Genomic DNA, 13,320 nt, shown 5'->3' on the forward strand with positions numbered 1-13,320 from the left:
AATCTGTGGGTCAATGCAGCAGGAGAACCAATAAACATGCCTGTGTCTGTATTTAGGGATTACTACAGACTTAAGCTGGAATCTGTTGAATAGCGTTGGCAGGAGTTTGAAATGAAAGGCAAAATCTGGGATCAAATCTTACATCATTTATTAATAGGCAAATCTGATCGTGCTTTAATTATACCACAGTTTCACCTTGATTTAACCAATGAGCTACAAAAAAATAGATTTTTTTTCCCCCAAAAGGTTAAGATAACTAATGTGCAGGGGTGGTTTCCTGGTGTGTTTGGTAAACTTTACACAAGACAACGACCAACACATTTAAGTTAGAGGTCATTTATTGTTCTCTCTGGACTGGGCCAGAGCAAGGCGAATGATATGCAGTAAAAAAAAAAGGCATCGTTCAGCCCAACAGTCATAGTAAAGCATCAGTCGACAGGCACTGTGCATGGAGTCTGGTTTACCACTGTTTGCGTAACTACCAGACTATACTGTCACTCTGGTGTGAAACGCGTTTCTGAGGGGAGTGTGAAAACATCCGTACGCGTGTAGACAGTCACTTTTGTTCTGTTCCTGCATCCTGCAGCAGCTCCTCTGATGCAGAGGGCTCAGTAACTTCACTTGCCGAGTGGTCTCTGTTCATGTTGACCAGCAGGAATTTTTCATTAGCCTGCGCCGAGCCATCCGTCTGGGTTTTGTGGTTGGGCGTTGTATCTGTCTGGGATCTTCTCTCCACGATCGCATCCCAGTCCTGGTCTGAAGGCTGAGGTAGACTGGCCAAAAGTTCCTAAGCACAGCCAACACATTGCAGGTTAGGAATGTAATCATCAAATGGATCTTATTGCTTCGTGAACATGACATTAAATGCACCTTCTGTCTCTCCAGGTCATTGTCTCTCACAGCGCAGAGCAGGCTATTTGTGAAGTCTGCAAGCTCCTGATATTTCTGTTTTTGGTTCTCTAGCTCGGTCTCTAAGAACTGCACTTCCTCGTGCTGAAACAGAAGGATTCAATAAGGCAAAACATTAACGGACGGTGTCACAGTGCCATTAAACTCTTTTTTACTGAACCTAAAAATTGCCACACAGACATACAAGGACACTGTGTTGTCAGTCTGAATGTGTTTTCACCTTGAATTCCAGCAGGTTCTGCATTTGCTCGAGGTCTGAAGCCATTAAGTCACCATCTTCTTCAGCTTCATCCTGATCGATTACTTCAATCTTCTATCAAAAACACAGATTGGACAAATAACAATTTTAGAGGAAAATGACAAGATGTGTTGGATCAAAGCTGTTACACAGTGCTTTGCTAAAGGGTTTATACAGGCAGAACCTTTCCACATTTTGTCATGTTGCAGCCCCAAACAGTGTATTTTATTGAGATTTTAAGTGGCTGACCCACACAAAGTAGAGTTTAATTGTAAAGTGAAGGGAAAATAATAATTATTGCTGTACAAAAAAATACTCAAAATGGCACATATGTAGTCAGCCTTCTTTCTTTTGATAAACCCTAAATAAAATAAGTATAACCAACTGTTTGCAGAAGTCACATCATTCATAAAACTGAGGAGTACTAATGAAAGAGGCAGCCTGGAAGCCCATGGTAACTCTGGAGGGGTGCTTAGATCTACAGTACAGCTCAGGTGAGAAATATGTCAGCGCAGCTTTTAATCACGCTCTCCAAAAATGTGCTCCTTGTGGAAAACTGGCAAGAAAAAGAGCCATGAGAAGTTGAGGAGCTGTTCAGAGTCGATGGGAAGGCAAAAAAACTTCAGACTGAGGTGGAGATTCATCTTGCAAGAGAAAGACCTCAAACATACAGCCAGAGATATGATGGAATGGTTCAAATATAACTTTATTCCTGTGAATAGAATGGCCCAGTCAAAGTCCAGACATAAATGTGTTGAAATCTGGACACTTGATTGACTCAGGGGTGATGAATACAAATGCACAGCAAACTTTTTCAGATAAAAAAATTTTTTTTTTTCCACTTCACATTGCGCTACCTTATGTTGCTTTATTACCAGTCCCAATGGCAGACACTGAAGTTAGTGGTTGTTACATAATAAATGTGGAAAACGTGAGGAGTGTGAATACATTGCATTGAAGGCACTGAAGCTTTGATCATTTAATCTCTTGTAAAGGACCGTGCTATGACCGATAATATACATTTTCATCCCATCCCATGTTCATGGCTAAATGCAAACTTTTCAGAGCTTCTCCTGCAGTATCACAGATTGATTAAATACCACATTATTGGCCAGTGGAGCAGCAGTGGATGCATCAGTATCATCATCTCCATCTCTATGATGTGAATCGATGGTCCCGTCTACATTTTAAAACAAAGGGTGAATGCTTTAGATGCAGAGTTTGAACACACGTACGAGTTCACACGTGCAAAGCACCAACCGGCTCACCTTCAGACATGCAAAGAGAGCCCCCGTCATTCAAGTCATCCGTGAGTTCGAGGGTTCCGAGGTGCTCTTCATCGGGGCTCGCCGCTGCCGGAGATTGACTTCCTGGAGATGAGTTTGTGAATACTGCGGGCCCGCCTTTAGGAGGAGGGATTTCAATACCCATTAGACGGTATTTCCTCCGTCTGTTGCTGATCCATGTCTGCACAATTAGAACCAGAGAGAGGCGACATGCAGACAGAAATGATTTAAGAAGACTACTAAATAAAAAGTTCAGAGAAGAAACATAATGCAGTCAAAAACAGTTGAAAGGTTTCCATAAATATTCCTTTTTCCTGATCAGTTTTTTAAAACAAATCATGGACTTGAGGTTCTTCCACATCTGCATCTCAAACATAGCTTTAAGAATCTAATTCCCAGAATTTAGCCTGTTTCAAAATTTAAATGAAAATATTCAGTCTTGAAAAGAAAGAACTTCATACCTTTGACTGCACACGAACTTTGTCAACCTTTCCTAACTTTTCCGTTTTAACATTGATTAGAAATTATCCAATTATCCAAACCAGAAAGCTTACTAAATGCTTAGAGGCTTAGACTTCCTGCTTTCTCTCTGAAGACCATTTTTCTTTCTTGCACCAAACATCCTCGTAACAGAGAAGGCACAGGGTTGTGAGTGTGTGTGTGTGTTAGAGCCAGGACAGACGGGGCTATATTTAGCCTGCTAGCATTCCTACAGTGGCCCCGATATATTACTGCCTGACTTTTAAACAACTTTGTGTAAACAAGTTAGAAAACGTCTGTTACCCAGAAAGGTTGTTTGTCCCAATTTTGTTATGGCTCTCAAGAATCCACGTCCAAGGGCTATGTTAAGTCTTCTGGTTCTCTTTGGTGCCTTCAGATTCATTTTTAATAAACTGTAGATCAAAGCTAAATAAAGACAAGTGAAATGAACCGTGTAAAATCAGTTCATGCTGAACAAAATGTGGCATTTCTGAAAGACACAACAAAGCCTTTTCTGACTCCAGGCGAATGTCTTCTGTACAGACAGAGCTTGAAGGGAATCTACTATCGGGGAACGTCTGACCTCTAAACTGTCACCACATCAGCTTCAGCGTGTAGCCTGGTGATGCCAACTGACACCACACCTTATGTAACAGTGTGGGCAATCAGGAATTCCCGGTTTCCCCAAATCCTGTTAAACCTGAAATATACAGTTGAAGTTCTTCATCTGAAGAGCTTTACCTTGACTATTTCAGTGTCCACATTGAGCTGGGTGGCTGCAGCAGCAATCTTCTCTCGGCACACTGAGCCCAGACTGGTCATGCCTCGGTCCCAGTAGCGCTTCAGCTGGATGAGATCCCCGTCACTGAACTGAGTCCGATCCTGCAGCTAAGGGCACGAGGGAGACAGTATTCAGACTAACAATGGGTGAAAGACAAGTAAACCTTGAAATAGCAGGCTACCAATGTAGTCTGGAAAAGTCTAGAAAAGTATGGAAATTGCTGTCATACATTTGTATGGAGAAATTAAAATAAGGAGAGGAAAAAAGTTTGGTTTTCGAGATTCTGGTCATTCTTTCATTTACTAAAGGGCAAATATTTTATAATGCTCAATAAATCTGATGGATCCTAAACTTGATTTCCAGCATCACGACTTGATTTGAACATTTTTGACTAACAGACATGATGGTCTTTCAAAATTCAAAACAGAGTCATTTCACTGTTTTATTGGACAAATTTAAAGACCTCGAGTAAGGTATGATTCTTAAACTAAAACGCAGGACTAAAACTGCTATTTTTTTAAATGTCTTTAAAACACCATCACAAACTGTGGGTTCAAGAATCCGTGTTAGTCCTTACAAGTTCATGAAGTGTAGAGTTTGTGATAGTGCTGATTAATTTTAGCCCCAAGGGCAAAGAAAGCTGTGAAATGGCCCTATAACACTATAAAAACAGGAAGCCATTTGCACCATTACTCAGTTTTATGATCTGTGGAACCTACAGAAAATAATAAGATACAGTTATTACTTAGGTAGTTAAAAGGTTAATATTTTGCACTTAAATGTCCAGAATAGAAATGTGCAGAAATCCTAAAATAAAGTTCTTCAGGCTCAGGACATAACACAATGAAAAGTCCCTGAAAGTAACTTAAAATGAGGTAGATGTATTATAATATTATTAACAACCCATGACCTTTTTTAACCATCTCACAAAATTCAAACAAACGTCAATAACCAGTCAGTACAGTGCCTTGCGAAAGTACTCAGCCCCCTTGAACTGGTCAACCTCTTGCCACATTTCAGGCTTCAAACATAAAGATATAAAATTCTATTTTTTTGTGAAGAATCAACATCAAGTGGGACACAATCATGAAGTGGAATGAAATTTATTGGATGTATAAAACTTTTTCAACAAATAAAAAACTGAAAAGTGGGGCTTTCAATATTATTTGGCCCCCTTGCGTTAATACTTTGTAGCGCCACCCTTTGCTACAATTACAGCTGCAAGTCACTTGGGGTTTGTCTCTATCAGTTTTGCACATCGAGAGACTGAAATTCTTGCCCATTCTTCCTTGCAAAACAGCTGGAGCTCAGTGAGGTTGGATGGAGAGCGTTCATGAACAGCAGTCTTCAGCTCTTTCCACAGATTCTCGATTGGATTCAGGTCTGGACTTTGACTTGGCCATTCCAACACCTGGATACATTTATTTGTGAACCATTCCATTGTAGATTTGGCTTTATGTTTTGGATCATTGTCTTGTTGGAAGATAAATCTCCATCCCAGTCTCAGGTCTCTTGCAGACTCCAGCAGGTTTTCTTCCAGAATGGTCCTGTATTTGGCCCCATCCATCTTCCCATCAATTTTGACCATCTTCCCTGTCTCTGCTGACGAAAAGCAGGCCCAAACCATGATGCTGCTACCACCATGTTTGACAGTGGGGATGGTGTGTTCAGGGTGATGAGCTGTGTTGCTTTTACGCCAAACATAATGTTTTGCATTGTGACCAAACAGTTCGATTTTGGTTTCATCTGACCAGAGCATCTTCTTTCACATGTTTGGTGTGTCTCCCAGGTGGCTTGTGGCAAACTTTAAATGAGACTTTTTATGGATATCTTTGAGAAATGGCTTTCTTCTTGCCACTCTTCCATAAAGGCCAGATTTGTGCAGTGTACGACTGATTGTTGTCCTATGGACAGACTCTCCCACCTCAGCTGTAGATCTCTGCAGTTCATCCAGAGTGATCATGGGCCTCTTGGCTGCATCTCTGATCAGTCTTCTCCTTGTTCGAGATGAAAGTTTAGAGGGACGGCCAGGTCTTGGTAGATTTGCAGTGGTCTGATACTCCTTCCATTTCAATATGATTGCTTGCACAGTGCTCCTTGGGATGTTTAAAGCTTGGGAAATCTTTTTGTATCCAAATCCGGCTTTAAACTTCTCCACAACAGTATCTCGGACCTGCCTGGTGTGTTCCTTGGTCTTCATGATGCTCTCTGCGCTTTGAACAGAACCCTGAGACTATCACAGAGCAGATGCATTTATATGGAGACTTGATTACACACAGGTGGATTCTATTTATCATCATCAGTCATTTGGGACAACATTGGATCATTCAGAGATCCTCACTGAACTTCTGGAGTGAGTTTGCTGCACTGAAAGTAAAGGGGCCGAATAATATTGCACACCCCACTTTTCAGTTTTTAATTTGTTAAAAAAGTTTGACACATGCAATAAATATTCTGTAATGCAAAAACAGAACAAAAGAGCAAAGTGTACCGGAGTCAAATTCCTTGTTTGTATGCACGAACTTGGCAATAAAGCTGATTCGGAAATTTCATTCCACTTCACAATTGTGTCAAACTTGTTGATTCTTCACAAAAAATTAGAATTTTATATCTTTATGTTTGAAGCTTGAAATGTGGCAAGAGGTTGAAAAGTTCAAGGGGGCCGAGTACTTTCACAAGGCAGTGTAAATGTGTGAACTTCTAAAAAAAAAAAAAAAAGCTGAAAATTTGGGGAGTCTGTAGAGTTCAGGTGTAATGTAAATGCAAGAAAGACATCCAGGTTAATGTTAGCAGGAAGAGTTACAGGGATGTCTCTAAACAACCCTGGGTTCTACAGCAGAAGAGAAATGAGGACCAGCTGCTGATCTCCCTGGGAAGAGGTCAGACCGAGGGAGGATCAAAGAAACTACCAAATCAAAGCAACATGCTACTGTCCTCGGCGAACGTGTTAAAGAGTGTGGCAGCTCACATAAATACTGAGCAAGGTTGGTTTGTTTGAAGAAGGCTGCAGAGGTAAGTCTACGCCCTCGAAAATGAACATGGCAGACAGCCACGATTTTAAAAGTTGTGTCTAAACAAACCACAAGAATGTTTTGGAGTAACTCCCACTGGAAAGATGAGACTGAAGTAGAGATATGTGGCAATAATCCCCAGCATCAGATGTGGCTGCTTTTCATAAAAGCATGGCTGCTTTTTAAAAATTAAAATAAAAAAATAAATAAATGTGGGAAAATTATTCTACAAATAATATGATCGTTCAGAAAAAAGATGTCATATTATTTGCTGCTGCCTAAAGTGGTTCAGTTAGTGGAAAAGTCAGTTTTCCAGATTTTCTGTCTGCATTTTTTCTCGATGTTAGATACATTCATTTTATTTACAGTGCTTTGTTCAATTATTGTTCCTCACATTCTGTCACATTACAACAACAAACCTTAATGTGTTTTATTGGGATTTTTTTTATGTTTTACACATTAAAACCTGAAAAGTCTGGTGTAAATTTGTATTCATCTCTATTAACTACAAGCCATATCAGGAAAACAGCAAACATGTGGCTGATGAAATGAGAAAAAATACAAAACCATAGTAGGTACTTTAATTCTTAGGTTATGGCAAGACCATAAATCCTTGCTTAGAAATGCTTTAGTACTCGATTACAAATACTTACTGTTCTTTTTCTGGAACTGTTGATTACCCAAGGGGCAGCAGACACACCAAGTGAAGCCTGCATTTAAAGAAATACATGTTAAGTAATTTCAATCCCTTTGAGAGACCATGATACCAGAACAAGAACCTCTCCTACCTGTGAGCTGGGTTTGCCTGCAAATGAGGTCTGTACTGTGAGGGAGTAGTTCCCCTGAAGTGATGTGTTGCTGGGATGCACAGCTGATCTGGAGCCAGTCACGGGAGGAGTGCGGTTTCCTCTGACGACAGACACTTCGGCTCCCGTCGGGCTGATCAGCGGCTGCTCCCTGTGGATGTGTGTCTGGGCGGCCATGCTGGCCAACTCCTCCTCCCTCAGCCACTCATCTTCTTCATTTCCTGTTTCCATCGCAATTGAAAAGTTATGACCGGCGTCAAGATGGTGAGGTGTTGGTCTGTAGGTCTCCAGGCTTCTCGGAGCGGACGTTTGCCCGGATCTTGGCTGCTCCTCGTCACCCTTTTCCGACAGGGTAAAGACTTGCTGAATACGAGGTGTTTGTTCAGAAGAGGGGCCCGCATTTTGGGCTGGGAGGGAGGCCCGAGGATTTTGTGGCGCATGTGGTTGAGGTTGGGGGCTGGAGTGAGGTCTGGGCTGAAGCTGAGCTTGGGACTGTGAAGAAGAAGCCCAAGGCTGAGTTTGTACTGTACCATATTGTCTAGTCCAGCTGTGGGGTATTAGCCCTGCACCAGCACTTATCCCTCCCTCCCTAGTGCATAAAGTGCCCTTCTTGATTGCAGTGTAGACTAAAGGTCTTGAGGCAGATGTTAGCGATGGGAGAGTCTGAGAGGAGGTCAGTAACTTGGATTGGATTGGTGAGGACGTGGAAGTTCTCCTGCTCTGTGGAGCCTGGTTGATCAGAGACGAAGAGGTGCGGATAGAAAGCTCAGAGTCTGACTGAGACTGGGGGGCTGAGGGTCTCGGTCGAGAGCGAGGGATAGAGTTTAGAGAGTAAATCCCAGTCAGTATTACATCGTTATTATTGTTGTTGCTTCCGCTGCTGAGAGGTGAGGAGGATGACGGAGAGGAAGACGCCGAGGAGAGAGCAGGGAAAGACGAGGAAGGAGGGAGGAGGTGAACACGATTCTGGAGGTTTCTGGCAGCAGCCATGTCAGCAGGAAGCAGCGCCCCTGTCGCAAGGCTGTGATTGGACAACACACTTCCAGCCAGAGTTGGACTGGAGAGCAACCCTCCAGCTATTCCGTGACTAGACAAGGAATGAGACGCACTTCCGTTCTGCTCAACCTTGGAGGCCAGTTTTCGTCTTTTGTTGCCGACCCATGTCTGCAGGAAATAAAAAACACCCTGCTCAGGATTCAGAACAACATTGTGAGAATGGATTCGTATACCCACTTTACAGACTAGACTCATTTCCTAAGTTGCCACAAAAGTTACAGCAAGCGGTTTTGCCTCGTTCTCGCTCTTTCACAGACACATTTTACCCGAACGACACTGAAGTCCAGCTTGGCCTCTTGCGCACACTGCAGAATCAGCTGGAAGCAGGCCTTGCTCTGATTGGTCATCCCGTTCTCATAGTAGCGTTCCAGGATTCTCTGCTGTTCAGCTGTGAACACTGACCGAAGGTTCATCTGAGAGATGAGAAGAAGGAGGTAGACCCTTCAGAGTAGTCAGGAAAAAAGCCATTATAAACTTCATAACACATCTACAACGTGCTTTATTAAACCACTTTTAAGAGTAACATGTAATAGTGACAGTAATTAGGAAGATATGCCAAAATAACACTGTTATTAACATGGGTGTAATGTGTAATGCACTGCGAAATGCTGTGATGGCAAAATCAATTGAAATTAACCAACAATCTCCACACTTTTTTCTCTCTTTCCCATAATCACCAAGACCCCACCATTGAACCACCTAAGCAGCATCTTGGTCACTAAATAAGGTGAGGGCAACAAGGGGAATTTCTGGCCTTCATAGAAGAGTGGAAAGAAGAAAGCTGTTTTGGCCTACACACTGCACATCACCCTGAACACACCATCCCCACTGTTAAACATGGTGGTAGCAGCATGAAACAAACATATTGTTCTTGTACATACAATCTTCAGGATAACATTATTGACATTTGAAGTCCAGCTAGAATGTTCTGCTCGTGTGCATCTAATAGAGCAGTGAGTTTTCAGCTCGGGGCTGAGTGACTTTATTCCTAAACACTAGTCATGCATTAGGTATTGCTATCAGTGACCTACTAAATATTTCAGTTATGTCAACCACAACAAAGAAAAGATTTCCAGAAGCAACTGCAGTAAAACTGCACACATCAATATGCTTTGATCATTCTGCTGTAGCTCCAGCTGTATGTTTAGGCTTGCTGTCCTGCTTTTCTTCCACTGTTACCACATTGTAGCTCCATCCATTCGTTCATTAACTCTAAAAAGCATCCACACAACATGATGCTGCCACCTCTATGTTTCACAGCGACTTCTGGATGCAGCTGGTTACATTCACAGAATACGGAGACTGAACACAAATCCTAACAACATTTTCAGGATTTTATTTGTAAAAAACCTCCGAAAGCCATCAATCTTTTCACTTCCACTTCCCAGTTAAGCACTACTTTGGATTGATCTATTACATACAATGCCCCAGAAATAAGGTACTATAGTAGCTTTAAAACAACAACCAAAAATGAACATGTTTTTTATTATACATGTGTTCTTTTTTACTGTTGATGAACTCACAGTCTGCAGGCCACGTCGCTGTGGCCACGCTTCCATATCGCTACTAGAGGGGAATGAGGCTGTCATGTAGATCACAGCAACACCTCCATTGTTCTAAATTTGCGCTGCTGTCTTTGAAGTCACCCTGCAACAGGGTGCGTTCCACATCTCTGAGCAAAATGGCTGAGGAGAAAGCAAAGCAGATCTTTTTTTATTTCAAGAGAAGACGAAATCACATGGACACTATGAACAGGGACATCAAAGCTGACGAGCTAATTAACTCGTTACTTCTGTAGTTGTATATGTGCTTGGAAATCCTCAAACATCTATACTGAATTAGCAAGAACGTTTTTATTTTTTCATTTTTTAACATTGCTTACAATTCTGCTCACTGTAGCGGTGGCAAAATAAACATGGATCTTTGTCCAACCTAGTGGCCAGTGGCTACAGGAAATTCATCATAATTATGCCTCAGGGAAACTGAAAGCCCTTGATCACTATTATTATTTATCTATTTAATAACCATCACATTCTTTTCTGTACTGTTGCCATGGTTTAACTTATGTTTTACTGATTTTGATTACACTTAAAGAAATATGTTTGAATGCTTAGTGTAATTAATGCATACATTATTGAAAATACATCTTGTTCACAGATTGAGCTACCCTCAAATATATGAATGGTGCTTTAAAAACAACTGATAACTTGGCCTATTAATTCGAAGTTCCCAAAAGCTCTGATCAACCTAAGAGAAAAGTGTAAATGAATGAAAAATGCATTTAAAAGGATTATTCTGTGCCACCAATGTTGGTCCTGATTATTTTTTTTACATGGAATTGTTTCCACCTCCCCTGATGAAATGTTCACACATTAAACACTTAATATATGTACATTTTCTCAGGGTGTGATTAATCTACTCCAGCAAAACATGGGTTTACTCCAAGGCTTCTTACACACCTTTACCAGGGCTGCTATTAACTGCATATGACTGTGTAACCATTGCTGCTAGAGCCACTTCCTGTCCGGGCCGTGAGCAAGTCATGGGCAGAAGTACCAGTGTATTTAAAGCAATATGAGTAAAACATGTAGGAAAACTGCTAAACCCCGTTTAATCTCAGAGGTTACAAAGAAAAAAAGATGAAGTTGTTTAATTCAGAATTAGATACAACCATGTCACTTTTAATCAACAGGAGTGGTAATAAACCACATGAAATAGCACCGTACGCCACAGCTAGTTTATTTATCTATCTAATAAACAAATACAGTCACATGTAGAACTTTGTCATGGAGCCTTGTTAATGTTGATACAATAAAAAAAAAAAAAGAAACATAGCGTCAATGAGACGATTTTTTTAATGTATAAAGTCGTCCATTTGGAGAGGCTGGGAGCTGGAAAACAACAGTTGCCCGGGATTAAGGAGGATTTCATAAACACAAAGTCCCATACGGGGATGTTGCGCGACCAATAAGCACACAGCAGGTTTATTTTGGCAGACGGACTGCGCATGGCTACGGTCAATATGGAAACGCTGCGGTGAGAATTAGCAAACAAATAGTGGGCACGTCAAACAAGTCCGCCGTGAACGCGCCAGCCAGCGGCTTTAGTAACATATTAACCACACAGGAAGCACATGCCTAAACTCCACTACCGAGAGCTAGAAAGTAAACAAACCGGGTAAGAGCCGCTCCGCCGCGGCAGCCATACAGGCCCAAAGCCACCATGTACGAGCCAGCCGACGTTAGCAAGCATTAGCATAGCTTCCCCAATGGATAGCCGTTGCTAAAGTTTTCCTTCATATCTGTGATTTCCCGATCCCGGATAGCTTTGTTTTGCTGACCCTAGCTCCGGACGGGATACCAACAAAGCCGCTTTTACGATAGCTTTCGGTTAAAAGTGAGATCACTTTCTTTCATACCATTTCTGATGTCAAAATCAGACGGACGCTCCAAATCAGCAGATTTCTTCCGCGGTCCCCCTTTTTGCTATACAATTAAATCACAACGTCCGATCATCAATTCTAATCATGATTGTGACGTATGCACAGACAGGAGCCAATGAACGCTCGAAATCATGGCTGTGACAGTCGAAGAGAGCTGCAAACTGAGCCCGGTGGCCCCGCCCACCATTGACTTTGTTCTGCGGGTTGCTGGAGGGGGGAGGTCACACACAGTACGGAACCAGGCAGTGGGAAATGGCGTGTTTCCTCTTCAGAGAAGGATTTGTTGAAGTGATGTCACATTGGTCTTATTTTGGCTAGGGAAAAATATAGTCTCAGCTGGAGGGAAAAGCTGACTTTGCTGAGATTTGTGCCCTTAAACTTTAATTAGGCTATGTTTTCGACATGTAAATTCAAGCATATTATACCCTTACCCTTACAGTTTTCATTTTAAGTGTCAAATTCTTATAGATTGTTGCCACTCTTATGTTTAATTTCCAATGTTGAGAGGCTCTGACTCAGAATATGTCATTGCAATAACATAATTAAGATGTTACATAATAATGAAACTTGAATTGGATAGAGTTGACTGATTCTTTCTAGTCATGGTGGTGATTGGTATTCATATTTGGTGAGATTTATTGAAAGAAAAAATACCATGTCTTACTAGGCCAATTTTTACAGATCATATTAGTATTCATAATTTGTAAATTTTACTTGCAATACAGAAGCTGAGTTGGTAATAAATATATATTTGTTCTAATTGTTTTCATTTAACATAGAAAGCGACAGATATTTATACTCCTGCTAAAATAATATAAGATTTTGATAATTACAGATATTGAGGATTACAGTTATAATTAGCTGTTTTATTTTATAAGCCATTGTTAAAACAACTTGAGACAGTGCTATAAACTTCTCTAAACCTTGGTATACCTCGATTGGTCCATGTCTAGTTATCACTAACCATTGTGTCACCCTGGCTTGGTAATGTAAACAAGGCCATCAATTAATAAATTAAAGTACGGGAATCTCCAGGTAATTGTTGTTGCTACCTTTTAAAGAGTTGGACATCCAATTAAATTTAGTCTCACACAGTAAGCAAATGTGCTTGCTTCATGCAAAAAGCTTAATTCATTTGTATAGGAATCATACTTCTGTTAGTTATTTCTTGATTAGTCAGATTTTGCAGTTATTAGTATTCAATATAATAAATGTTGAATGTAGAGAAAGGTAGGATTAAATACGTTTACACTTCTGACCATTCCTTTCATGTATTTGGGTTAATTCAATAAAGATAAGGTTCTAATGTTT

General features: G+C 41.0%; 1 protein-coding gene across 1 annotated transcript; it reads right to left on the reverse strand.

The window, feature by feature from the left end:
* Window positions 1-131: 131 nt before the first annotated feature.
* On the reverse strand, window positions 132-12,159 carry hdx (highly divergent homeobox). The gene is made up of 11 exons (XM_047352949.1): window positions 11,986-12,159; window positions 10,091-10,252; window positions 8,834-8,980; window positions 7,494-8,675; window positions 7,359-7,415; window positions 3,655-3,801; window positions 2,416-2,614; window positions 2,248-2,327; window positions 1,130-1,222; window positions 871-993; window positions 132-787 (listed from the first exon to the last, which is right to left on the reverse strand). The coding sequence occupies exons 2-11, from the start codon at window positions 10,154-10,156 to the stop codon at window positions 557-559; spliced, it is 2,325 nt and encodes a 774-aa protein (XP_047208905.1). The 5' UTR covers window positions 10,157-10,252; window positions 11,986-12,159; the 3' UTR covers window positions 132-556.
* Window positions 12,160-13,320: the final 1,161 nt, after the last annotated feature.

This window comes from Girardinichthys multiradiatus, chromosome 23 (assembly GCF_021462225.1).
Source record: "Girardinichthys multiradiatus isolate DD_20200921_A chromosome 23, DD_fGirMul_XY1, whole genome shotgun sequence".
In the NCBI taxonomy this organism is placed as follows: Eukaryota; Metazoa; Chordata; class Actinopteri; order Cyprinodontiformes; family Goodeidae; genus Girardinichthys; species Girardinichthys multiradiatus.